This window comes from Vulpes lagopus, chromosome 20, assembly GCF_018345385.1.
Source record: "Vulpes lagopus strain Blue_001 chromosome 20, ASM1834538v1, whole genome shotgun sequence".
NCBI classification, from domain to species: domain Eukaryota; kingdom Metazoa; phylum Chordata; class Mammalia; order Carnivora; family Canidae; genus Vulpes; species Vulpes lagopus.
The window spans coordinates 13,089,932-13,116,243 of record NC_054843.1 but is presented as its reverse complement, the minus strand read 5'-3'; the positions used below and the strand labels follow the sequence as shown (position 1 = coordinate 13,116,243).

Below are 26,312 nucleotides of genomic sequence, written 5' to 3'. Positions count from 1 at the left end.
TTTCCTTTCCTCTTTTGCTTCCCTTTCTCAAGAGACTTCATCCGGCTGCCTTTCAGGGGCAAAAAATATAAAACCATGTTGACCTTGAAAAAGATTTGGAAGTTTCTCAGCTTAAACTGGAAGAAGAGAGAGTGAGCTCAGGCATTTGTCACACGCACACAAAAGAGGCTAATGATGTGTTTTATAGGAAAGGGAGTTTCCCATCACAGAGGTCACACATATTTATTTCAGTTTCTCCCTACCCAGATGGCCATGGTGTGTCCATTGCTGTCAAAGAGCAGGTAACACACAGTACACATAACCATTAAATACATGCGTGTGTGTGTGTGTGTGTGTGTGTGTGTGTGTGTAGAAAACGGAAGGGAAGGCAAAGACCAGAATGTCTGCATTATTACTTCTAGACCTTGTAAGGGTACGTATCATCTGCTTTGTTCTTTACTTAAATTTTCTAAAAATTTTTGCAATGAATAAGCAATACATTTATTATAAACCTATGAAATATATATTTTCAAAGAAGCCACTGAAAAAGAATCCCTGTCCTCCCAAGGCCAAAGAATTCTCTGCCACTTATTATGCATATGATCACAAAGGAATCCAAAGCTGCTCTGGGAGAAAAATGGAGGTATACTTGGAATGCTTTCCTCTCTCGCACTTTCTCAATTTCCACGTGTGCCATGGAAGATGCCTCCAGCCCCCACTGCTTTTCTCAAGGAAACGACCCCAAGTACTTTCATACCGTGCAGATCAGAAATAACCCCAAGTACTTTCATACCTTGCAGATCAGCTCCAGGGTGTCCCGGGCAGTGTCGCCTGGCCGGACGACTGTCAGGGCTGGCTGATTATTTGGCAGACAGAACCAGGACGGAGTGAAATACTCATGGACCCAAATGTCGCAATCAGGATTGTGCTGGTGGACGCTGGGCAAGACCATTTCTTTTTCCCTCTACGGTAAGAAATAAAGTTAGGTGGGCAACAATGGTCAGGCTTTGCCATCTTAGATTCCTTGGATTGTACATGGGGATTAATTCTTTCCATGAAAATGGCCCAGAGCAGAAGTGGTGGCACTGGTTAAGGAGAGAGGAGAATGTTCAGAGACAGGAAGAAACCACTGGGGAAAGAGCTTTAATGGGGAGGAGAGATTTCTTAGATACAAAGCAGACCGTATACCTGGTCCACGGCATCCATAGGTGGGCATTGTGTGAGCGGGTACCAAAATTTGGAAGACAGAAAGAAACGGGTCATCCATTCAGCTCAGCATTCTTGCTAGGATTTCTTCCACAAACCCATCTTAAGTTAGATAGAGTAGGGCATTCCTACAGCAAGAATGTCTACTGGGTGAGTTATAGGTTTCAAAAGCAACAATGAGGCCTCAAGGAAACTTCTAAAGAAAAGACGCTCTAGCACTACATATTTACAGGTAGCATCATTTTTGTGCTTGCATTTGACATCCAGGACAGCTCCAGGAGGGAGACAGTACCGTTCCTCAGCTGAGGTTAGGAGACCCTCAAGGCATGGGCTTTGTGGCCTTCTAAGGCTGTTGCCATACTCCACCCTCTCCACTACTCTACCTGAGGGCCAGAGAGCAGCATCAAGTTTGTAAGGAAATGGGAGAAGACATGTCCTACATACACATTCAGCAGCTGGATTGATCTAAGCAAGCTAAGCTAAAGCACCCAGTAGCAATGAAACAGGAGCCCAATCTCTTTGAAGGAAGCAAACAAAGAATGATGTTAGATTTCAGCAATGAAGCAAGAATACTGATGGGCAAGTTGTACTAAGACAAGACTTGATTAGTGGTTCATAACCAGGCCACTGATCATTAAATACATATCTATAGGTTACCAACAACAAGGCTCGTATTCACAAATTACAAGAAGAAACAAATTTCCAAACAGAGGTTGAGAGGTAGCCATGTAACAACTTCCATTCATAAAAAGAATGGATCCCAGCATGGGTGAAATATTTTTGTAAAGGGAATAAGCTAAATTCAGTCGACAAGACAGTTTCAGCTCTGGCTTTGAAGGATATCACCTTTGCAGATAAATTGAACCCCTAGGAAGGAATCGGCAAAGAGCAGTCAACTTGGCTGAATCCCATTAACTAAAACTGGAATCTTCCTACTGCTCCCATGCACGACATTTTTTCTTCTTTTTAGGATTTTTTTTTTTTTTTTTTTTTGTATATGTGCTGCCAAAGTGAGCACTTTAGGATTTTTATTTATTTGACAGAGTGCAAGCACAGGGGAGGGGCAGAGGGAGAAGGAAAAGCAGACTCCTCACTGAGCAAGGAGCCACATGGGGCTCGATCCCAGAACCCTCCCAGGACCCAGGGATCATGACTCAAGTGGAAGGCAGTCGCTTAACCAACTGAGCCACCCAGGCGCCCTCCTCATGTACCATGTTAAACAAGTGTCCCTTAGCACTGGATCAACCCAAGTTTTGCATTGAACCAGCTCTTTGAGACCAAGGCATTCTAGCCAGCCAAGAAGTGGAATAAGGAATGATCTCGGAGAAACAGAAAAACAAAAGGGACACAAAAATCCAAAGGAAAGAACAAATGCAGGTTCCAGGATCTGTGTGCCTGGAGAAGATATCCTAACATTAAAAGTGAACTAATAATAGCATGCAAGATGAGTTACCTCACTTCAGAAATGGCTTCATTAACATCAGAAACTATGCTTGGATGGCACATAGATACAGTGATTTAATTACACGAGATCTCATCAGAGAGATAGAGTTTTTCAAAGAGAGGGCAGGGCGGTGGATGGGTATTTCCAAGGACAGCTGCCTTGGCACCCACGATGACATAATCCAGGAGTAGTCTGAGTATGAAAGTGAGAAAAGGCCTGTCCCTGGCCACCCTTTTCTCTTCCCTATCTAGTGGCCAGAACTCCCCATCACACCCTGGTTTCAGAGGCTGGACTCCCATCTAGAATGCGGGGCTGTGTTACTGCTGACCCTCCATCGCCTGGTTGCATGGCAACCAAGAGCTGAACTCCCTGTCATATTGATTCCGAGTCCGAGAACCAGAGGATCATTCCAAGGTCACATTATCAACATCAGAACCCCCTGAACAAAGAGGTTGCTGGTATCACTACACGAGGGTCTTTAAAACTAGGGATGTCCATTTATTTAGAGGCTGAAAAAAAGTGGCTCAGGGAGAAAAAAAAAAATCAATATTCTTTATGGGTTTTCAATCAGAGCAGTTTGACAACCCCTTTTAAATCCAAGCACAAGGTTGGAACAAGTCTGTGAATCTTTAATTGAATACTTGTCTTCAGGAGGCAAATGCATTTTTTTTTTTAAAGAATATACTATCGGAACAGTTCTTTGAAATTAAAGGGAACAAAACAGCATGTGTGGGCAGAGAGGGAGGGTAATAAGAATTCACCTCTTGGGGATGAAAATTGGATATAAAAGGAATTGGCAATGGCATAAAATACTCAGCTCCCCAGAACCCAAATTTCGTCTTAAATTCTACATGGAAAATCACACATCCAAAGGATAAGTGCTGAAAATGTTATGTCAGCAGGAGCATGTTCTTACTGCTACCAAGTCTTAAACAGAAAATGCTTTTCCATCTTTTACTGACCTGTTACATAACTTTGAAGATCTGAGCATTTCGGTATCTTAACGGAGGCCACATAATTTTAGGAACCCAAGAAACCATTGAATTGTGTGATGTCGATACATTTGTGGTACTTTTAGAAAAGGAATGTGTTTATTTTTACCTTGCCATCTGGAACAGTGTCATCAAATATTCCCTCTAAAGATTTCTTTACAGCATCGGATCCCTCACCGAACACCTGCACATACAAAAAGTATCATCTTAAGAAGGACCTTGGGCAGGAGGGCAAACAAAGTATGGGAGGGAGATGGAAAAAGAATATGGCTCTTAGAAAACATTCCAGAAGTTTCCAGATACTCCTATCTCAGATCTGTAAATAGAGAACACAATTCATGGTAGTAGACCATGAAAAACACGTTCCTCTAACTGGATCACTTCCCTTATCTTTGACAACTGAAATAAATAAATAAATAAATAAATAAATAAATAAATAAATAAACAAACAAGCAAGCAAATTAAGTAAGTAAGTAAGCTGGCTTTTAGATCTGGATAATTCATTTAGATGTAAAGACAACAGCTTACAAAAGCAATGAACTAGGTTTGTTCACACTGAAGTGTTTCTGCAATTCCCTCATATACATGATCAAATATTTATCAGTAATTAATTTTTCATACTCTGTTGGGTAGAACTTGAGAACATACATTTATAGTACTTTCTACAACACCACAGAAAAGGTGTTTTTTTTTTTTAATTTAAAAAACAGAAGTTCGTTTCTTGAAATTAAATGAATTCTGCGAAGTAGTCAAAATCTAAACATGTAGACAGGAGAACTGCTATATAAATTGGCTTTAAACCAATCACGTACTGTCAGGATAAGACACATGATGAAGAAAAAGCCTTTCTCCAGATGCAAATGAGATCAATAGAAACATACAATTTTTATCCATTTCAAAGTACAGAATTAACAAGTAAATTACTGTTGGTATGCTTATGGCTAAGCAGTTATTTTTTTTTTAAAACCCTTGCTTTAAGAGAGAATAATAAGAATTGTTTATAAGATATTGCACAGTTCAAACATTCCCTTGGACTCAGTTACCTCAAGCATCCACTTCAACAGCAATAAGACTATAACATAACCTGATGCCGATAAAGCAGAACCACATGAATCAAGGCGTTGGATGGAAAGTAAGTTCAAGCCAAGTTGCCAACTGCAAAGTCCTGGCATATATTTTAGTGATGGTCTGAGTCATTTGTCATCACAGGAGGATTCACACAAAACACCACCACCACCTCCCAAAAGGAGTGGGGGGGGTGGGTATCTGGACTGTGAATGTCCTCTTTCTTGGCAAGAGCCTCCATGTCTCTTGTATGATTTTTTTTTTTTAATGAAATAATGACTTTCCTCAAAACTGTTTGTTGTTTAGATTTATACAGAAGCAAAACCCCTGGTAGCCATCTTAATGTTCCACCTTCTCCAAGGACCATGGAATAAACCATGTGATTGCTCAATCCCAGCGCACTTATTATTGCTCATCTAGTTTCCTGCAAATTCCATCAAGGATGTAGGTAACCCACATTTAAATAGTGAACATGACGTCAGTTAAGAACACAGGACATCAGTTTTCAGGATTAATGTCTCCTTTAAATTCCAGTTCTTAAACTAATGGCTGGAATTGTGAGAACTAATAATGAGGGATCTTTTTTATCAAGTTGGTCAACTGGCTTCAGTAAGGGCACAGAGTGAAGAGGTCAGATTGGCAATCCTAGCCACAACTGCTAAGATGCCCAATGCCTCACTTTGCAGCCACCATGATCTACGACTCCAATATTCTCCTTCTCCTGAAAAGACCAATACCTATGTTCCTTCAGTCCCTAAAACCTGTATGAGTACTCCTGGAGCCACTTGCTTTCACAAAGCCATAGGAGGAGGATAGATAATGACAATGGAGAGAGGTTTCTAGAAGCGATTCCAGCAGGATGGCAGGCTATTCTAGAAGGGGTAAAAGCAACAAGGCCACATCATATGGTGACCAGAGGCGAACCCCCTACTACTCTTGGTGGTGCCATTAACAATGTTAACTGGAACAGAGATCCTCTTCAGGCCCCAGCATCGGGGTAGAAGGGTGTCATGGCAGTGGTCAGGGCACTCAGATTCCTGGTTTCTCATACTGGAAGGCAGAGGAATGGCCCATTTAATGTCAATCTCAAAAAGTAAAGGGCAAAGCAACAATCCAATTTCTCTGGAGGCTGCCTTTGATCCGGTGCCAGAAGCAGCTTCAAGAACTCTGTGCTCAGGTGCCCACTTGGCTTCATCAACAAGCCCCACTTTTTCCCTGAAGACTCAGGATGAATTGTGCACTTTCAGTAGGTCTATAATTAACCAGGGTTTGGAAAGCATGCAGGTGGGAGACTGGAGCATGGTGTTAGACTAATAGCAGAGCTCAAAGTTAGGAGTTTACATGATCTATTAAAAGCATCTAGTACAACCAACTTCTTTGTGTCAACTCGCTGATTTGAAATAACACCCGGTATCAATAAAGGAACACACACATGCTCACACATCCCTACAGTGAGCTGGCCAGGGAAGCGATCTGTGCTTGCTCTTTCATCCTCCCTGGAACCTACCTGATTGATGCTGGGGCGTCCCTGCTTCTTTTTGGAGGTAGTGTCCAGACCCCAAAGAGAAGAAAACCTGCTCCTTCGCTTGCTTGCAGATCTGGACATGGCCTGAGTACGACGTCTCACTCCAGTTTCACCAGTACGTGCAGCCACCTAAGGACAGCAAATCACAAAAGCAATAAAAGATATGCATCAGGACCACTCACCTGTTCCTCAGAGTCCCCACTAAGTCATGCCTCCAGGGAGCATCTCTCTACATGCTAGATGGGATGCTGCCCCATTCATGAACTCATTAATAAAGCCAATTAGATCTTCAAATTAACATAAATTTTTTAAAAAGCCAACACTCAACCCACTGCCAAAGCATTTAATCTATGGCTCATATACATGGGTACTCTGAGGGCCCTTTGTGGATTTAAAATATAATCGAAAGGCTGGCAAACTCATTCTAGAAAAATGATGCCTGAGTGTTGGCCAAAAACAGTGAAAACAATACATGTTGGTTCCTGTGATTCCCCATGAAAAATCTAAATTTACCAATTCTTCCACTAATTTTCTCAGGATTACACAATTTCCTTCTTAGGGAAGTGACAGTGGTCTTCCAATATCATTCTCCCTCTACCTCAGTCAGAGCAACACCCATGTAGCTGGGCACATGGCTTCCCAAAGTTGACTTATTTTCCTTTGTGGCAGGACATGGGCTTGTGGCTAAGTTCTGGTCAAAGGGAGATAAGCAGAAGGGCTATCTGCAATCTCTAGGCATCATCCTCAAGAGGGGGAGGATTTCCACTATCCTTCACTTCCCTCCTTCTCGACCAAGGAGAAGCTAACTCGTCTAGGACATTCAGATAGAACTCTTTCCAAGGATGGCAGGACAATTAGATGGAAGGGAGCTGGGTCTGTGAAAATGGTGAAGCCACCTTAGTAATCTTAGATGTCCTGTTTAGGTAAAGGTGGGGGGGGAGGGCGGAGGGGGGTTCTGTTTTGTGAAAAGAAGAAAGAAAGAAGAAAGAAAGAAAGAAAGAAAGAAAGAAAGAAAGAAAGAAAGAAAGAAAGAAAGAAAGAAAGAAAGAAAGAAAGAAAGAAAGAAAAGAAAAGAAAAGAAAGAAAGAAAGAAAGAAAGAAAGAAAGAAAGAAAGAAAGAAAGAAAAAGAAAGAAAAGAAAAAAGAAAAGAAAAGAAAAGAAAAGAAAAGAAAAAAGAAAAGAAAAGAAGGAAGGAGAAGAAAAGAAGGAAGGAGAAAGGAATGGAAAGGAAAGGAAGAAAGAAAAAGAAAAGCTAAACTCTGTTGAGGCTTTCACAAGATGCCAAAAACCCAAATATTTCTGAGCGCATCATCCCACATTTCAATCTGCCTCCGGGATAACGGCTCAAGTCAAGGCTGCATTTCAGTGAGTCCTTCCCAGGCAACATTCATGCTTGAAGTGTTATCCTATAGGTTATAAGTAAAGTCCCAGGAACTTAAGGGAACTTTTGCCAGGAGGTCTCACTAGGCCACCCACAGGCTCTCCTTTCAAATAAGGGAGTGCCAGGAGGTATAGCAAGTCAGACTTGAAATGAAACCTCTCCACCCATTCTTTGTTGCTAGAGATGAGTTTTGGAACTACTTGTCATAGATTCCCACTCGGGCCACTCCCAGTGTGATGGCTGCCAACTGGCAGCAGTTAAGTTGGTGAAAACACCTTTGGGTAACATCGGCAGGGGGGTCCCCCTGCCATCAGCACGGTGGTTAGAAGGCACACCTCTCTGGGGTTTGCAACACTGACAGGGTAAGTACCCCTCAAGCTCTATGAGTAGACTAAAAACAGGAATCCAAACAGCTTCCCCTACCAGGGGGAAGGTTTTGGTCCCAAATGAAAACAGGAAGATGAGGAAGAAGTCTTCTATTTTCCCAGCTTGGTGGCAAATAAGAAAATCCAGATCCGGGCATATAGAAATGCCTTATCCAAGACCTCATTCCAGAAAGAGCTCTAATCTAGGATTATGCTCAAGGCATTGAGGGCAACAAAAATCAGAAACCAAAAGGCCTCTCTCTGCCTATGTCTCTACCTCTCTCTCTCTCTATCTCTCTCTGTCTCTCATGAATAAATAAAATCTTTAAAGAAAAAAAAAAAACGGACACCTGGGTGTCAGCAGTTGAGCGCCTGCCTTTGGCCCAGGGCTTGATCTTAGAGACCCAGGATCAAGTCCCACATCAGGCCCCCTGGATGGAGCCCACTTCTCTCTCTGCCTGTATCTCTGCCTCTCTCTCTCCGTGTGTCATGAATAAATAAATAAAATCTTAAAAAAAAAAAAAAAAAAGAATAGGTGCTGACGAGCGTATACGCCCATGTGACTATTTCCATACTGGTTAAGCTTATCGCCACAAAATGAGGCTAAGAACCACTAAATAAATGGTGTTAAAGTTAAAAATCTAGAGGGAAAAAGAATGCCCATTTGGTCTCGTATTTATAGATTTACTTATAAATAGGTAAAACCACCTGTAGATACATATCCACATACACACAAGCAGCCAATTGTAAATATATGGTGATTGTACCCTACCCTGTTTATATATACATATACATATAAATATATATGTGTGTGTGTGTGTGTGTACTAATACTTTGTTTACTTCTTTTGTAGTACACATCAATACCCAGACTTACCATGTCTATTTAATTGCTTTTTATTATGCATCTCCTCGTACAAGAATATAATCTCCAACAGGAAAAGAACTCTGGGTTGTTTGCTGCTCTAACCCTGATCACAAGGAGAACTGGACGGATGCCAGGCCTCACATTTATTTGGTGACTGAATGAATAAAATAAATCAAACAACATCAGAGAGCAAAAGCAGCGATCCTACATAATGTGGTTACGACAGTAACTCTTGATTGTCCCAGAAGAGAAACTTCTACAACCATAAATATTCTCAGTTACCCGCTGACCAGTTGGCTTAGTCTGTTTAACAAATGGGCACTTCACTGAGGGTTCTCACAGCAACTATTCGAAACTGTCGGGGGCCTTGTAAATGGCTAAAGGAAATGCGACCCCCAACACAATAATAACTCAAAATAAGCAAAGGGATTTAGGGAAGAAGAAAAAAAAAAGCTGGCAAAGGAACTAGGAGACAAGAGCTCAAGAGTTTCTCAATGATCTTTGCCCAGACAATGCCTCCCTTTGTGGCCGGAACCTGATTACTCTATCATTCTGCTCATCTGTGCAAACAACAACGATGATAACCTTCTTTCAAAGAGTACAGCGGGAACCCTTCAGTTAATTACTGCAAATCACTGAGCATTATGGGAAGCCCTCCCAGTGAATGGGACTTAAATTGTAGCCCAAATCTCCCCGCCCCCAGCCCGCCTGCCCTCACACCTCCTCCTCCCATGCCCCCAACTTAAAAGAAGAAGAAGAAAAAAAAAGTCTGGACAAAGGCTAAATTGAAGCCTGTTTCAATTGCAAGGGAAAAAAAAAAATCCCTGGGGTCAAATGACAAGGAGAGGAGGAAAAAATAAGTATCCAATAAATCAGACTGGAAAATTCCCTGCCTGGGATCTCCTGCAGAGACTGGAGCAACCAACAGGAGCAGATACCTTCCCAGCTTGCCTAATTTTGTTCTGTCTGAAGTGACACCCCTCATGGAAAAGAGAAGTTTGCAAGGACACAGAGACATGTGGACACCCAAAGTCACACTGCAGAGGCAGCAGGGTGTGGAGGAGAGGGGGCCACCAAAGGAAAAGAGAGCTACACTTAAGGAATTAAATATTCTTTAAAATCACTGACCAAAAAGCCTAAGTTACTAACCCTCCCATGGCCATCTTCAGCGGGCCAGATTTTAACTGCCTGCCCATCAAAAAAAACAAAAACAAAAACAAAACAAAACAAAAAAAACAAAAAGGTACAGAAATCAAGGAAATTAGGAAATTAGGCAGTCTGAAGATAAATTATGGGAGGGTAACAATACAGTGACTAACTTGTTCCAGAGAAATTAGCTCCAATGGCTTTAAAGAAAAACAAGGCAAAGAAGTTCTAGGTAGACAGCAAAATTATTTCCTCCAAAAATCTATCGAGCCCAGTAAAAAGAAAAAGGAATTTGGATGCTTGGGTTTAAAATTAATAGTGAATCTGCATCACTGGCATCAGGAGCACCCTTCACACAAATGCCACCTCGATCCATGACATTCTTGCAATGCAAGAATTATTATCCCAATAATTTTTTTTTTTTTCAGAAGAGGCAAACTGGGATTTGGTCAACTGGTGTCTAGGTCTCAGAGAAACAGTCCTAGACTCTCAAACTGAGAACCATTTTCAAGCCTTATTCATCACAGTGCATTGACCCATCACTAAAAAAAAAGGGGGGGGGGGGACTTAATAGCTATATGGAGAGGTGGTAGCCAGGGAGACCAAGAAAGATCAAGAGCTGAGCTGTAATTAGCAGAACAAATCAGGATGCCAGTTTTAATAACTCCAGAAATTGGTTTAAGACTTCTTTAAAAATGTAAATCTACCCCTAATTATCTGAATGATGACGCTAATCTATTTATAAAGAATACAAACGCCTTTGACTGAATTACAGCTCTGAATTCAATTGAAGGGTACAGCTGACATGGCAAGCCAAGAGCAGCACAGCTAAGGTTTTCCAAAGCAGTTTCTGGAACCTGAGCCTTCACATTTAATTCCGCAGCAAATGTGCTAAGGTGCAGTACATTTTAAGTGGGTGTTGACTTGGATGGGCTGAAACCATGTTACTCGCACAGCAATTTTTGAGAAGAAAGGAGCCAAAAGTACATAAAGCTGTTCGCAATTTAGCAAGTACATAAAATTACAGATTGCAAACACACAACACGACGATACAATCTGCCGCTCCGGAGGTCAGATGAAAATTCTCTTTCCCAAGCAAATGTGTATGCTGGGCTGGAAACTCATGGAAGATCTTTACCTTCCTCGAATTCATCAGAGATTCAGGACTATACATAACTGATTTCTAGAATTATAATGTTTAAAAATAAAGTGAAAAGGAAGATCTCCAAAGAGATCTATGTTCAATATATGGTGTACACGTTTTTGCATGTGTGCACGTGAGAGAGAGAGAGAAAGAGAGATACAATGCATTTATGTATGAGAGAGCTCTCCACTAACATCTCTACGAGGTTAATATAAAAAAAGCTGCATTTGGATTAAAACCAGGACAGTGCCGAAAGATGACATGAGTTATCAACAAATACTACATGCAGAGATCTCTTAAGATGATACCTTTCGTATTTTCTTTGCACAATAATTTAGGGCCCATCGGGAGAAGCTTAAGTCATAAATTTCAGGACAGATTCAAATGAAGATCTGTACCCACTTCAGAGGGAGGACATGTCAGAAACCCACACATAGCAGAAAACTAGAAAAACACTTCAGAGACTCCTGTTGAGTCCTGCTCAGGATTAATAGTCAAGATAAATACTTCTTAAACACACCTCAGCTTCTACTCACCAGGGCATGAAAGGATGACACAGAAAAGATCCCAAGACGGCCCATTGCCACTTTCGTTGGTCGGCTTGCGAAAGCAAGTAGCCTTTTGGGGTTTGGCAGTTCCCCACCTTGGAGGCTGGCTAAGTAACAGCGGTAACGAAATAGGTCCATTTGGAACTGTTCAAGATTCTGCTCCCAAACAAAAATCTACAGTGGTGAAAAGGTGAGTAAAAGGGAAAACAAATGTCAACAACTTCATCCCACACAAACATTACAAATCTGTTCTCAAGATACTGATTAGAATCCTAAGGGATAACAATAGGTACCCTAAGTTTCTTAGGGCACAGAAGCTTAAGTCTGTTTTCATAGCTTACCCGTTACTTCGCAAAGATCTACAGTCATAAATTCAGTCTGGCAAACAGAAAGTATATGTTAGTTGCTTTGGGTCCTCCTGATACAGATGTCATGTTCGTGGGCATTTCAGTCCATCAGCTCCAAGTTCTGGGGCAGAAACCCAAGGAAGTAAAATATGTAGGATTTCTACCACTGGAGGACTCTAGGACTTACCAGGAGAGGACTTTCCATAGAAAGACAAAGACAAAAAGAAAAGTGAGGCGAATTAAAGATCACAGGCAAAGAGACCAGGAGCTTTTGGGAAGAGGTGGGAGGCAGACAGTACAGAGTGGGAAAAAGAAAACACCAGAAGGTGAAGACTGAGGCTCTGGAATAGAATTCCAACCACAGATTATATCCAAGATATGTCCTTGTTTTTCAAAGCTGCAAAGTAATACCTACTTCCTAAGACTAAAGTGATACTTAAATGAGATCATGTAAGAAGTAAGATGTGGTACAGGGCCTGGTATTCCGTGAAGGCTCAGCGATGTTAATGATGATATGGACAGCGACTATCAGCTCACACCTACCTTTTGCTTTCACTTAAAATGTAGTGTTGGTGTATGCATGTTTCTAGCACTATTCGCAATGGCCAAAAAGTGGAAATGGCCCAAATGTTCATCAATGGACAAATGGATCATCATACCATGGTGTGTTCATTCAATGGAATAATGGCCATAAAGGAGAGTGAAGTACTGATACACACCACAATGTGGATCAATCCCAAAACATGACGCAAAGGGAAAGAATTCAGACACAAAAGGTCATACATTACGTAATTGCACTTACATAAAACATCCAAAATTGGTGAATCCATCGAGGCCGAATGCCAGGATTGGAAGGGAGCAATTTAACAGGTACGGGGTCTCCCTTTGGGGTGGAGGATGATGTTTGGGAACTGGACAGGGAACTCGTTGCTCAATATTATGAGTTCACGCAATGCTGCTGAACTGCAGGCTTTGCAACGGTTCATTTTATGCTACGTGAATTTCGCCTCCGTGACAATAAACACAGTGTCAGGGAACAGAAGGCAAGAACCATGGGAAACCACATGCTGGCCCAAGCCATCAACTGTTGAATGATTTAAATTCACTTACTCACATAATTATGTCCTAAACGTTAAGACAACGTTTCAAAGCATGACTAGATAGCTATGGGTGACTTTGAAACAAGAGAATCGAAGGCAAACACGTCCTCGGTCACCTCGCGAAATCTTTCCTTATACTTAGGCTCACTGACTGCAACCACATACGCATTTTTAAGAAGAGACTCTAGCTTTTCTAAATTTACTGAGGTCAAGAATGCATCCCTGCCACAGCCGAGCTCCGCGTCAACGAGAGAAGGTGCGGAAGGCAAATTGCAGACTTGGCAATTTCACGGATGCCCTAGAATATGCCACCGGTGGGAGTGGGGAGGCTCCTCTATTAGATTTCTGTCTCTCATTCAATGTAATATTTGTGCCCTTCTGCTCCTAACAATCGGCTGTGAACGATGGGAGAGGAAAACTGACAGTCACAATAAAGAATTCAGCAGCCTGGATGACAGGCTGACAACGACAGAACCACATAACCGACGATGCTCTGTGATTCCAAGGAGCGGAGGAACTCAGCACCTAAGGATCCCGCCCAGGTCTAAGCGCAGAAGAACGATTACCTGATCTAATATAGTTTTCTTCTTCTTTGAATCGGTGACTGAAGACAGCTGCATTTCGCCCATTTTCTTCATCTTTTCGTCCATATCAATCTTCTGTTCCAGTTTTTTGATTTCGGACTTCAGGAGCCGGAGCGTGTCTTCCTTGTGGTGGTGTCTCGCGACGGCAGCTGCGCAAGCAGAATGGATGGCGGTGATCCAGTTCTCCAGCTCCGTCTGGCTGGTGGTCTGTAAGGGGGGGCAGGGGGGTGCGAGAAGAAACAGCCGACTCTTAAGTGATCAGCAGTGAACCAGTGCATCTCCAGAGGAGCAGTAGCCGGGAGTCAAGGTGACAGGTGTGTATAGCCTGTGGGTCAGGCTAACAACCTTCCTGACCTCCTTGTGCAGAGAAATTTTTTCTTTAAAGATTTTATGCATTTATTCAGGAGATACACAGAGAGAGAGGCAGAGACACAGGCAGAGGGAGAAGCAGGCTCCCTGCAGGGAGCACGATGCAGGACTGGATCCCAGGACCCCGGGATTGGGACATGAGCCCAAAGGCAGACGCTCAACCATGAGCCACCCAGGTGCCCCTTGCAGAGAAATTTACATGTTGGTCTTAGGTCAGACACCACATCCACCAACCCCCGGCCTCCAAGAGCTGTCTGGAATGAAGTCTCCGTGTCTGCTCCCTCAGGGTATGAACTGAACTCAACTTGTGACGGAATGGATGTTTGTGTCTCCCCCAAATTCAAATGTCGCAATCCTAACCCCCGGTGTGATGGTCTTAGTGGATGAGGCCTTTGAGAAGGTGATGAGGTCGTGAGGGTGGAGCCTTCACGCTGGAGATTAGTGCTCCTAGAAGAAGAGGCCAGAGACCTAACTAGTCCCCTTCTGCCAAGTGAGGACACAGCGAGAAGCCACAGTTTATGAATCAGGGGGGCAGGCCTGCCCAGAACTCAACCATGCTGCCACTCTGAACGTTAGGCTGGAGACTTCCAGCCTCCAGAATGTGAGAAATAAAGGTCTATCCTTTATAAGCCACCCATCTATTTATTTATTTATGCATTTATATTAATAGCAGTCCAGATGAAGACACTTGTATATGTGATAATCCTATACAGAGAGCTTAGTTTCTAGTTATGAGGGTTGCTCTGAAACAAAGGTCAGTTTTCAGAGAAGGTTGGTCAGTTCCAAGGTGAGAATGAGGCCAAGCGATGTTACCAGCCAAGGAAGACGTAACAGCCCCGCCCCCGGTGAACTGCTGCGACCCAAATCCCGAGGATCTATGCCAGAGTCAAGCAGCAATGACACAATTCTGGTTGTGGAAGAAACTCAAGGCAGCCAGGACCAGTATTATGTTCAGGGACACATGGGAGTATCGAGGAAGTGGGGTCACGCAGCAGTGGGGAATGGCCAGGCCATTTTAAAGACAATGGCCACCCCTAGCAACAGAAAAGCAACCTCAAGGTGGCTCAAGGTGCTCCGAAAGGCAAAAGTCAGAGAGTGTGTTTGGGGGAGGCAGCTCATTTGCAGTAACACACCATTACTAATACTTTAGGAACTCTAGTCAATGAGTATTTATAAGTGAGGACATGCTAGAATTTTCCGGGTATTCCCTTAAGCCCAGAGAGGTTTGATAAACACTCAGAAATTAGCTCACTGAAGAAAAAAAGGTCTATTCAGCCACTGCAGTACTGAAGTTAACAGCCAACATCATTTTCATGCACAAAACAGTGATTTTTTTTTTCCTCTCTCGGATGCATCTTCTTAGTTTCCAAACTCATTTGAGTGATGGTCTGTGAATAATATTCCAATAACTGGTCCCAATCCGCCTGGTCCTCTGCACCCTGGCAACCAAGACCACCCCAGGTGTCCACATGATTTCTGCAGTTTGGAATCTCACAAAGGAAACTGCCACATGGTGTCAGCCAACAGAGCCCGGACACATTGGGCAAACCTAAACAATCTGGCAGTTGTTACCTTTACAGCAAACTATGTGCCTGCGTCTTTATAAAGGCCTCATTAAGCTAGACATTCTCACAGAGAAGCAGCAAATGAGATCATTTTGTGAAAACTGAAGGGGAGAAGAGGAGATAGTGACACTGGAAATCCAAGGTAAATACTTGTAGGGATGCCCAGGTCTGTATAGGAGGCTCACCTTTAACGCTTAACTTCGCTTCAAATTGTTAATACGCGTCTCCTCTTAGACAGTCACGATCTTTTATCTTTAAATATCACGTTCAAGTAATTGGAAGAAAATACAGTCTTGGGTCCTCCCACACGTGATAAATGCATCAGGCTTGCTCCTGCCTAGTACAGGGTATGGCGTGGTTTTGTTGCTTTTTTTGTGTGCGTGTTTTTTTTTTTTTTAAGATTTTATTTATTTATTTGAGAGAGAAAGACAATGAGAGAGAAAGAGAGATCACGAGCAGGAGGGGAGGGCAAAGGGAGAAGCAGACTCCTGGATGAGTTGGGAGCCCAATGCAGGACTCGATCCCAGGACCCCAAGATCAGGACCTGAGCCGAAGGCAGAATATTAACTGACTGAGCTACCCAAGCACCCCTGGGGTACAGTGTTTGACCTTGGAGTCTCTTGGTGCTTCAATATCAGTGGGTATTTTACTAAGTGGAGTTATTTTTCCTCTATCTATCTATCTATCTATCTATCTATCTATCTATCTATCATCTATCGAGGGAGAGAGGGAGGGAGTGAGCGAGGGAGGTATGAATTAATTCAGACGGAAAAGCAATCTAGCAAGGATTCTTTTCTAAAAGAAAAGATTCCAGGGGACACCTGGGTGGCTCACTTGGTTGAACTTCTGCCCTTGGCTCAGGGGATGATCCCAGAACCTCAGGATTGAGTTGGGCAGCAGGCTCCCTGCTCAGCAGGGAGTCTGTTCCTTTCTCCCTCTTCCTCTGCCCCTCCCCCTGCTCTCTCTCTCTCTCTCTCAAATAAATAAATAGAATCTTTAAAAAATAAAAACTTTCAGGAAGAAAATACCAAGTAATGGTGAAGATATGAAGCAATCAGAATTCCCATGCACTGCTGGCTGCTGGCTGGAGAATAAAGTGGTATCTGTGCTTTGGAACACTGCTTGACACTACCTTAAAAAAGCTGAACACATGCACGCCCTGTGACCCCCCAAAATGCACTCCTGGGTATATCCTCAACAAAAATGCAGTCATATGCTCACCAAAACAAATACACCAGAATGTTTACAGCAGCACAATTTGCAACGGGCAAAACTGGAAACCATCTAAACACCTGTCAACAACAGAATGGATAAATAACGTGTGGTATCGTCACACAATGAAATACCACACAGCAAGGAGAATGGATGCTGCAACGTGAATCAATCATACACGTAACAGTGAGGACAAGCAGCCAGACCTACAAGAATATAGACTAAGATCCTACGTGCATACAGTACAAACCCAGCAACACAAATAAACACTGTGAGAAGTCAGAAGAGGAGCTCTTTGGTGGGAGTGGAGGAGAGGGGAGCAGCTGGAAGGAACCACGAGCAGGGTCCCTGGGGTGCTGGCTACGTTCAGCTCCTTGGTCTGGGTGCTGGTTACATGCACGTATGATGTGGGCGTACAAGCTTTTTGAAACACCATCAAAATGTATACTTTCCTGTGTAGATGTTATACTTTAAAAAACAAACCTTCTAAGATACAGCACCCCAAATTTCTGTATCATTTTTCTGTGACTATCCTAAAAATAATATACTTCAGATTCCGTTTTTTCCTTAAAAGTTGTCCCTAGAAGATTGCGATGGACATTCCAAACAGCATGACCCTTTCACGGGGCCACATCTCTGAAGTGTGCAGTGGCAGGCGGCATCTGAGAAATAGCTGCTTCCAGGGGCTGAAACATGCTTTTTCTTTGTATGTGCAGCTCAGTGGAAATAGGAGCTTTTAGACTTTAGGGGAGCTGGTGTTTCCACCTATTTCAAAAGGACGCTGTTGGGAGCGTCTCAGATGGAATCCATGCAGAGGTGGCACATGCCACTGAGGAGGAGAGGGTAGGTACGTCTCCTATGAAGACACCTGGCAGGTCGATACCTGGTGCGAAGTCAGCATCCATTCCCCCGTGGCTGCTCCTGGCCCACCCTCGCCTGCCTCAGTCAGAACCCCCTGCTCCCAGGTCTCTCCTGCCCCAAGGCATGGGGTAAGGAAAGGAAATCCCTACACGCCTGATATCAGATCTGAGGAATTAATGGTAAGATCTTAAACTCCCTGATATGGGCTCTGCTAATTTAAGTTAGGAATTTAAAATTTTAAATAAAAATGTTCATCTAGAAGGGGCCCAGGTGCATTGTATGAATGGAGAGACCAAAGCCCAGAAAAAGGCAGGGATAACACAGCACTTTAGTATAAACCTGGATCATTACCAATCCTGTGCTTAAAATCATTTTGTTAAATATGCCATGCTGCTCCTGAACCCCTAGTCCTCATCAATTACCCCAAGGCCTGGGCCCCTGTGGTGTCATTCCTGTTGTACATGGACTCTTTTGTGTTCTCCCCAGGGACACAGGAGGATGGAACTTTCCTGCTCCTGTTAAAGTTAGGTGTGGCCATGTCACTTCGCTTTGGCCAATGAATTTGGAGAGAAGTGACATGCATCATTATAAAACAAAAGCCTAATTCATGCCCATTCCTGTCCCTTTGCTTACAGTCGTGGAAAATGTGTCAAGATGAACCTTCTGTCAGTCTGGGTCCCCGAGTGTCTGGGACAAACACAGCTTCACAGCCAGTGCCCATCAGACATGTGGCAGGAATGAAAAGGTATCTTAAGCCATGGAGATATGAGGGCTGCTCCTTCCTACAGGGTAATCTCACCACCCTGTAAGAATCCCATTTCAATGTTTTTAAAAGCGTCAATATAACACACTTTCAATCTCCAAGAAGAGCCATAATCTGACAGGTTCTACACAACGACAGCCTCTTCCTCTCTTTACTTATTGAAAGCAGGATCCCTTCTTCCTTCCACCTTTGAGGGTCTCTGCCAAACTCAGAGAACACCCTCCATTCTGATGCCAGAGAATTTATATTTACATTCCAGTTAAGAAATGGAAAGAAAGCACCTGGCTGGCTCAGTTGGTGGAGCATGCAATTTTTGATCCTGGGGTTGTAAGTTTGAGCCTCATGTGGGGGCAAGATAAAAAAAAAAAAAAAGTAGAAAGAAAGATTGATACTAGTCCATGAAGTTAAACATTCTTTGGAAGATGTACATTTAATTTTGGCAGAGCAGCTATCCTGAAATTTATTTATTTAAAGAAAGAAAGATGGGGGTTGCCAGAGGTTAGGGGAAGACAGCAATGAGAGTTAGTGTTCAGAGTTTCAAGTTTGCAAGATGAAGAGTCCTGGAGATGGACTGTGGTGATGCCACTGAACCGGGCACTTATAAATAGTTAAAATGGTATGTCATGTGTACTTTACTACAATTAAAATTTTTAAAAATAAATAAAAGCACCAAGCCCCACAACCTAGAGAGAGATAGAAAAGTCTGATTACAGGCTTGATGAAAAATTTATCCATCAGTCATTTTTTTTTTTTTTCCATCAGTCATTTTAACCATTAAGCATGCCTCAAGCTTCTAAGCTTTGCTGGAGCCTGTTGGTGGCTGAAGGCAGTTCCATTAGAGGGAACTTTTGCTCCTGCTGTCCTGTCTCAACAACACAGCGGTCTCTGCCTTTCTCTATCATTAGGCCAAATCTATTTCTAAGAAGCACAATTCACTAAATGAGCTTTTTGAAAGGACTTGTCCATTCCTGGTGGCATACCCAGAGCTATGTGTCGATGAGAGGGTGGGCCAAGTCTACCCTGACTGCTGTCAACAGTGAGTTAAGTAGAAAAACTCTTAATAGTTCATGGCAGTTTACAGGCTTAACAATTCAGAGCTGGTCACAGCAAACCACTAACTTGATAGAATGTCTCCCAGCGTGGACTCTCCAGGATTTAAATTCTGACATGCTAGAAAAAGCTTTTCAGAGCCACTACCTTTGCATTACTGTCTTGAACCAGGCAAGTTTAATTAGGGACATAAGGTCTACTAAAGGGCTCTCTGTCAGAATCCAGTGGTCAAAAGGACAGGAAGGAGAGACGACGACTCCCTCCACCCAAATGGTCATGACTTCCACACTAATCTGCTTCCATTAAACAAACAGCATCAGACAGGTATCAAGACTGAATTTTGTGGTTCTTCCTTTTGCCTTCTGGAGATGCTATAAATACTGTATAAAGTTCAGTGAAGGGAATAAGCAAAGTTCTTGCCAACAGAGGAATATAATCAGCAAAAAATGCATTTTGCATAAGAGCCCCTTTGAGTGCAGAGTTAAGATGAAGCTCGGGGCTTCATTATGTATTTAAATAGATCTAGCTTCAATTATCCAACTGAATGGAGGATACTCAGTGATTTCAGATAATCAATGGTTTACGTGAGTGGCAGGAAAAGGGAAATTCATTTTAAACGAGAGAAATACTAGGGAATATATGCCAGATCTAGGAAACTAAAATTTCAGATAATTTGAGTTTATAGAAGCACAAGAATAATTATAAAGTAGATTGAACTTTTTTCCATTTAAAAAGAACAATAAAAAAAGGGGAAAAAGTTTTATGTTTTTAAGAGATTAGTTGCAAATGAAGTTCCTGTGTGAATTCTGAAAGTCTTTTTTTCCCTTGTTTTTTAAAATTTTATTTATACAAGGCTTAAGTAAGCTGTCATTTAAAAAAATTTTTAAGTAATAAAAATCTCTACACCAAATGTGGGACTCAAACTCACAACCCCAGGATCAAGAGTCACATGGTCTTATCAACTGAGCCAGCCAGCTGTCCCAGTAAGCTATCATTTTTAATAGCCATAAAGAAAACTTACTATGGGTCTCTTCTCATTTGCTGGAAAAAGTCATACAACTGGGCATGGCTCCCTCCAACACCTCCCTACCTCCCTCACACACCCAAGGTAAATTCTTTGAAGAAGAGAGGCTCCGGATTTTAGGAAGACAGGAACAAAAAGAGGAATCATTTGCTGCAAACAGAGGAATAAATGGAAGCCTGCCCAGTAAATGGCAATGGCAGGATTCATCTCTGGCAAAGCTGAGTAGCCCCACAGAAAAGACCAACAAATATTGTCAAATGGACACCCTCAACAAAAAGGTCTTACCATCTGTTCATGCTGTAAAAACCCCCAGTAGATGGCATGAACAATATCCAAGCACTTTTTTGGTATCTCACATTTAAATATGATCAGATAATCAAGGGAATCAAGGGCCACCACACATTTGATGAAAGCCTCTAGCATGAAAGGCAGAGACCAGAGCACACAGAAGAAAATGCATCGCGAAGAAAGAGAATGTCTGAAGCACAAAAGTTTCCAGAAAACCCAGTAACATCCTCAGAGACAGAGGCACAAAAGGATCTAAAGCTATAAACAATAAACAAAAGCACAGGTTACAATGAAAAAGGTACAATGAGAGAGAAAAGAGGGAAGAATGAAAAGGGATAGAAGGAGAGAGGGAGGAAAAGAAGGAGACAGAAATAGAAAGGGAGGGAGGAAGGGACAGGGAGAAAAGAGAGGGAATGAAAGGTAGAAAGAGGAGGAGGGAGAGAGAGAAAGGAAAAGCTTTTAGGAATTAAAAAATAGCTAAAATTAAAATCTCAACAGAAGGCAAATCACTTTGAGAAATCAGAACCCTGGTTATAGAAAATTATTCTACAGCTTCAAAAGAGAAAATAAAGCACACACAAGATAATCAGAAATGAGAATGGTATCAGAACATAAGTGAACAAAGGGGAAATAATTTGAAACCAAAATTCCAAATTACTCAAAGATTATTCAAGTAAAAGGTAGAATGAAGACATTTTCAAATATGAACCACTTTATAGGAAGTTATTACATGTTTGTCTGTTTGCTTGTTTGTTTTCATGAATATGAAAGAGAAAAAAGAAAGACTTGCAATCCAAGAATCTAACTAGGGTAATGAAGGGAAAGCCTGTTAAAGTGAAGTAACTGTTATGCCTGAGGCCTAGAGAGCAGATTGGAGCAGAAAGATAAAGGGCCAGGGAAAGGCAGTCTCAGAGAACAAAATAGTACTAAATGACTAGGTGATAAATTGGAGATTTAGAAAATACTGCTACTAAGTAAGCCTAAAAATAAGTAAATGGAGCAGAAAAAAGAGGCAGGCATTAACTGCAGAAAAAAAAACAAAAAGTTGTTCAAGAAGGAAATAAAATGATACGCTATTTAGCCCAGCAGTTAATATTATTTTTATGGTCATAGCAGTATAGAACATCCTAACAGTGTAATCGAGACTATTGATTTAATCTTAAATGTTCATATAACTATATAGGAATATAAGAAAAGGAGAATTCATATATAATACAACTAAATAAATATCTACCATCACAGAAAAGTCAGTAGTTAATATCTAAACTCAATTGAGAAATACTGTATGTTAATGAAAAGTGAGGGTAAATACAAGAAAAAAAAAACCCAACCAAACAAAAAAACTTGCCAAAACAGTTGAGCACAGTTGTTCTGGGGGACCAAGGATGGAGGAAGAGGCATAGGAAGAATGAGAAGAGAACTTCACTTAAAGTCTTTTAAGGTTAATTGAATTCTTTAAAACTATGTGCTCACACTGACTTTGTACAAATTTAAAAAAATGGGGATCCCTGGGTGGTGCAACGGTTTGGCGCCTGCCTTTGGCCCAGGGCGCGATCCTGGAGACTCGGGATCGAGTCCCACGTCGGGCTCCTGGTGCATGGAGCCTGCTTCTCCCTCTGCCTGTGTCTCTGCCTCTCTCTCTCTCTCTCTGTGTGTGACTATCATAAATAAATAAAAATTTAAAAAAAAAACAAATTTAAAAAAATGTAAAATGGAAATTGAATACTGTTAGTAACATATTATTTGTAAATACATAATAATATACAGGTTATATGCTAAAATCTAGCTTAGCCACTATTATATCTCTGCACTATACTTTTAACATATGTACGGAGATCTCTTAATACACTAATGATAGGTCATGTGTTGTAAATGATTACTAGCCCTGTGTATTCATTTTGTACTTCAATATCTATACATTCCATCCACATTCTCCTAAGAGCTAAGCAAATGGGGCTCCATATTTGAAAAGACCCCTTCTGGTTCCAGAAAAAGGACAGGGTCCAGAAAGAACACTCCCTTTCCCTCCAGTACACTTCCTCTCCTTCACGGAGCTCTCTGACCCTATATCCCATATGTGGTATCAATAAGATATGCTGAGGAGCTCCTGGACATGAGCCTATGCCTAGAGGTGGTTCCCACTAGCCTAGCCGGTATTTCTTTCACTAGATTGCATGAGGTGAGCCACCAGAATGGTGTTGATAAAGTGGATCTAAGGTGAGTCAAATTTTTTACACAGATAAAAAAATTTTGCCTGGAGCTTCCTACATCTTAGGAGTTCACCCTTCTTGACAACTAATCCATGCCAAAACCAAAGATAAGTATTTCCAAAGTGGCTGGCTAGAGGCAGGAAGATGATCCATGATGGTGGGAAAACAGGACTTTGCCACAGACTAAGGCAACATTTAAACCAACAGAGAGAACAAAGACCAAACATCCAGTTTGTCTTAATTGCAGAGAGTGTGAAGTTAAGAGGGAAGATTAAATTAGGATCCAAGAAGATTTTGACAAGTTCATTAGAAGGACAGAAACCACAAACATAAAATTTCAAAGAAGTAAATTTCACTTCTGCATTTTGTGTTCTTCAAACTTCTATTAAAATAAGATGGAAGAGATCTTGTAAGAGTTAATGCTGTGGGTCTGATAAACCACAAGCTTAGTATGAGTCAATAGCTTGGTGTGGTTCCTAATAAATTAAGGAATTGACACTAGCATTGTGAAAAAAAATTAGAAGAGCAGGAACCACACTGCAGGCAGGCTGCACAGGACTAACTTCATGGGGGACAGGGTGCTGGGTTCCAGAACTATTTACCAGGAGGAACATCAAGGAGAAGAACTGAATTGTAGAGAGAATGGCTCAGAAACCTTAAATAGGGAAGCCTAAACAGGATACATGGCAGGAAGCTGATCAGAGCTGTTTTCAAGCATTTAAAAGGTTTTAAGAAAGAAGACTTGCTTTAGACTCAGAAAACATATGGGAACAAAGGGATATGACCAAAGTCACCAGAAAAAATGTAACACAACAAAAAACTTGATAAATCTTGGAGCTAACCAGCAAAAGCAGATGGTTGAGGAGCTGGAAGCTTCCCAGGGAGGGAGGTGATCATGCAGTGAGAAGGCTGACCAGCTGTCAGGGGCTTTGCAGAGATAGTGCCCACCATGAGAGCAAGGATAGACTTTAATCTACTCAAGTCCAAGACACTAAACCTCCTCTGGAGTCTCTTCTACCAAGTCCACTTGATGCCTCCTTGTGAAAGATGAGTTCCAGATTTTTCCCTCATCTGGCTGCCCTGGTTCAGGGCATGTGTACCAATGACCTTCATCAGGTCCACAAAGAACCAGATGTGGTGCTTCAAGATAACTGTCCTGAGCCTAAGAGCCTCATAAAACTCAAAGCCTTAGCCTCTTCACAGAGAAACCACACTCAACTTCTGTAAAGATACTTATTTAAGAGGAGTACAGGGGGCTAGTCACTTTTTCTTTATAATTAAAATGAGAACTGTAACATTTAATGAGCATTTGCTAACTATACGACATCTGACTTAGATAATTACATCTAATCCCTAATTCATCATAATGGTGTAAATACTATTCTTTTCCCACTAGTCTCTTTTTAATATGCATGCTATATACCCTCATACAAGTGACAAAATGATAAGAAAACTTACTATGGAAAGGCAGTGACCTCCTTAGAGATATTTTCTACACTTCTTTTTTTTTTTTCTTTTAAAGATTTATTTATTTATTCATGAGAGAGACAGAGAGAGGGACAGAGACACAGGCAGAGGGAGGAGAAGCAGGCTCCATACAAGGAGCCCGATGTGGGACTCAATCCTGGGAATCCAGGATCAGGCTCTGAGCCAAAGGCAGACGCTCAGCAGCTGAGCCACCCAGGAATCCCTTCTACACTTCTTTAGATGTAGCATTGCATACGATGTTCTTTCCAATCAGGGATCATCTTATCATAAAACACTAAGCCTATCACTTATCATAAAACACTTATCATAAAACACTTGGAATCATATGTAACATCAACCAGTAGTGGACAATGGAAGGCCCAAGATGAAATTGTACTTTGTAGGTGGTAGGTGCTGGTTCTGACTTTCAGTTGTAGGGAAGAGCTCTCTAAAATAGTTTAGATGCAGGAGGCATTGCCTCCCTTTGCAGACAGCGTAGCACTTCTTCTACATGAGTTGCTCTAATATTCATTCTCATTCCCACCCCCATCCTGCACACAAAACCCCTTTTCTGCTTTTGCTGGTAACATGAATCTCCTTACCATGGGCAAACCTGAATAACAGCACAAATCAGCAGCATACAGGCTCTGTAAAGTGTGCCACTGACTTGAGCCCTAAGGCTGGAATAGCCTACAAATTACTTCCATACTCGGGGTTGATCTCCCTTGCATTAACCTCACTCCTTACACACACAGGTTTCTTTCAAACTTAGCCCCTCTAGAGTCATGTGAATTACAATAAGTAGAAGGTAGAAAATGCCCTCATGGATCCCAACAGCAGAAATTTCTTCTGAAAAGGTTCATGTTGTGCTCTATCCCATGTAAGTAGCATACAGATTTCACCAAAACAAGAGGATGCAGAGGTTTTCATGAATAAGGTCCTATGCTGCCACAAAAGAATTTTATTCAATTCTGACCTATTGGATATTTAGATTGTACCAGCAATTTTATGGCCAGGAAGGTCCTTTCAAAAAGAATTCACATCAGCAGTGTGGAAGTAAAAAGGAGGGTATTCTGAAACTGATCAGATTATCTAAACTGTGTACTGAGGCAAGAACGGCCAAAATACTGAAATATTCCCAATGAGTGGCTTAATTCTAAGGATGTGAATAGTGCCTTTTGGCTGTGTTCAGTGATTCCTGCCCATGTTCCTCTTAGGGTAAATAGTAAAAGAAATGGGATAAATAGTATACTTAGATGATAAGACTCTACAGAAAGAGAGACTTGGTTTGAATCCAGCCAACACTCAGTAACTGTGTTACTTGGTGTATAATTCTTAGCCTTTATAAAACCTCGAGCTTCACCAAATAGGGGACACAGTCCACATTAATTGGTTAAAATATGGATATACAATCTAACTCACTGATTGCTGTACAAATTAAATTTAACTTATGATTTCACTTATATGTGGAACTGAAGAAACAAAACAAATGAGCAATCAAAAACAAAAACGGACTCATAAATACTGAGAACAAACTAGTGGTTGCCAGAGGGGAGGAAAATAGGGGGATGGGCAAAATAGGTGAAGGGGATTAAGAGGTATAAACTTCCAGTTATAAAATAAGTAAGTCATGGAGATGAAAAGTACGACATAGGGAATATAGTCAATAACACTGTAATAATGTTGTAGGGTGACAGGTGGTAACTACACTTACAGAGGCACTATGTTGTGCACCTAAAACTAATAAAACATGCTGTATCAACTATACTTAAAATTTTTTTCTAAAGAATTATATGTGACTCACACTGT

At 41.7% G+C, this 26,312-nt stretch overlaps 1 protein-coding gene across 6 annotated transcripts in view; it reads right to left on the bottom strand.

Annotated features, from left to right (window-relative positions):
- The window catches only part of TIAM1 (TIAM Rac1 associated GEF 1), a 379,913-nt gene that overhangs the window by 80,364 nt on the left and 273,237 nt on the right, over positions 1 to 26,312 (bottom strand). For all 6 annotated transcript variants that reach the window (XM_041735233.1, XM_041735234.1, XM_041735232.1 and 3 more), the window contains 5 exons: positions 13,677 to 13,901; positions 11,652 to 11,837; positions 6,194 to 6,340; positions 3,731 to 3,805; positions 773 to 943 (listed from right to left, as the gene is read on the bottom strand). In XM_041735233.1, the coding sequence (XP_041591167.1) occupies positions 773 to 943; positions 3,731 to 3,805; positions 6,194 to 6,340; positions 11,652 to 11,837; positions 13,677 to 13,901 (804 nt within the window). The remainder of the gene's footprint in view (positions 1 to 772; positions 944 to 3,730; positions 3,806 to 6,193; positions 6,341 to 11,651; positions 11,838 to 13,676; positions 13,902 to 26,312) is intronic.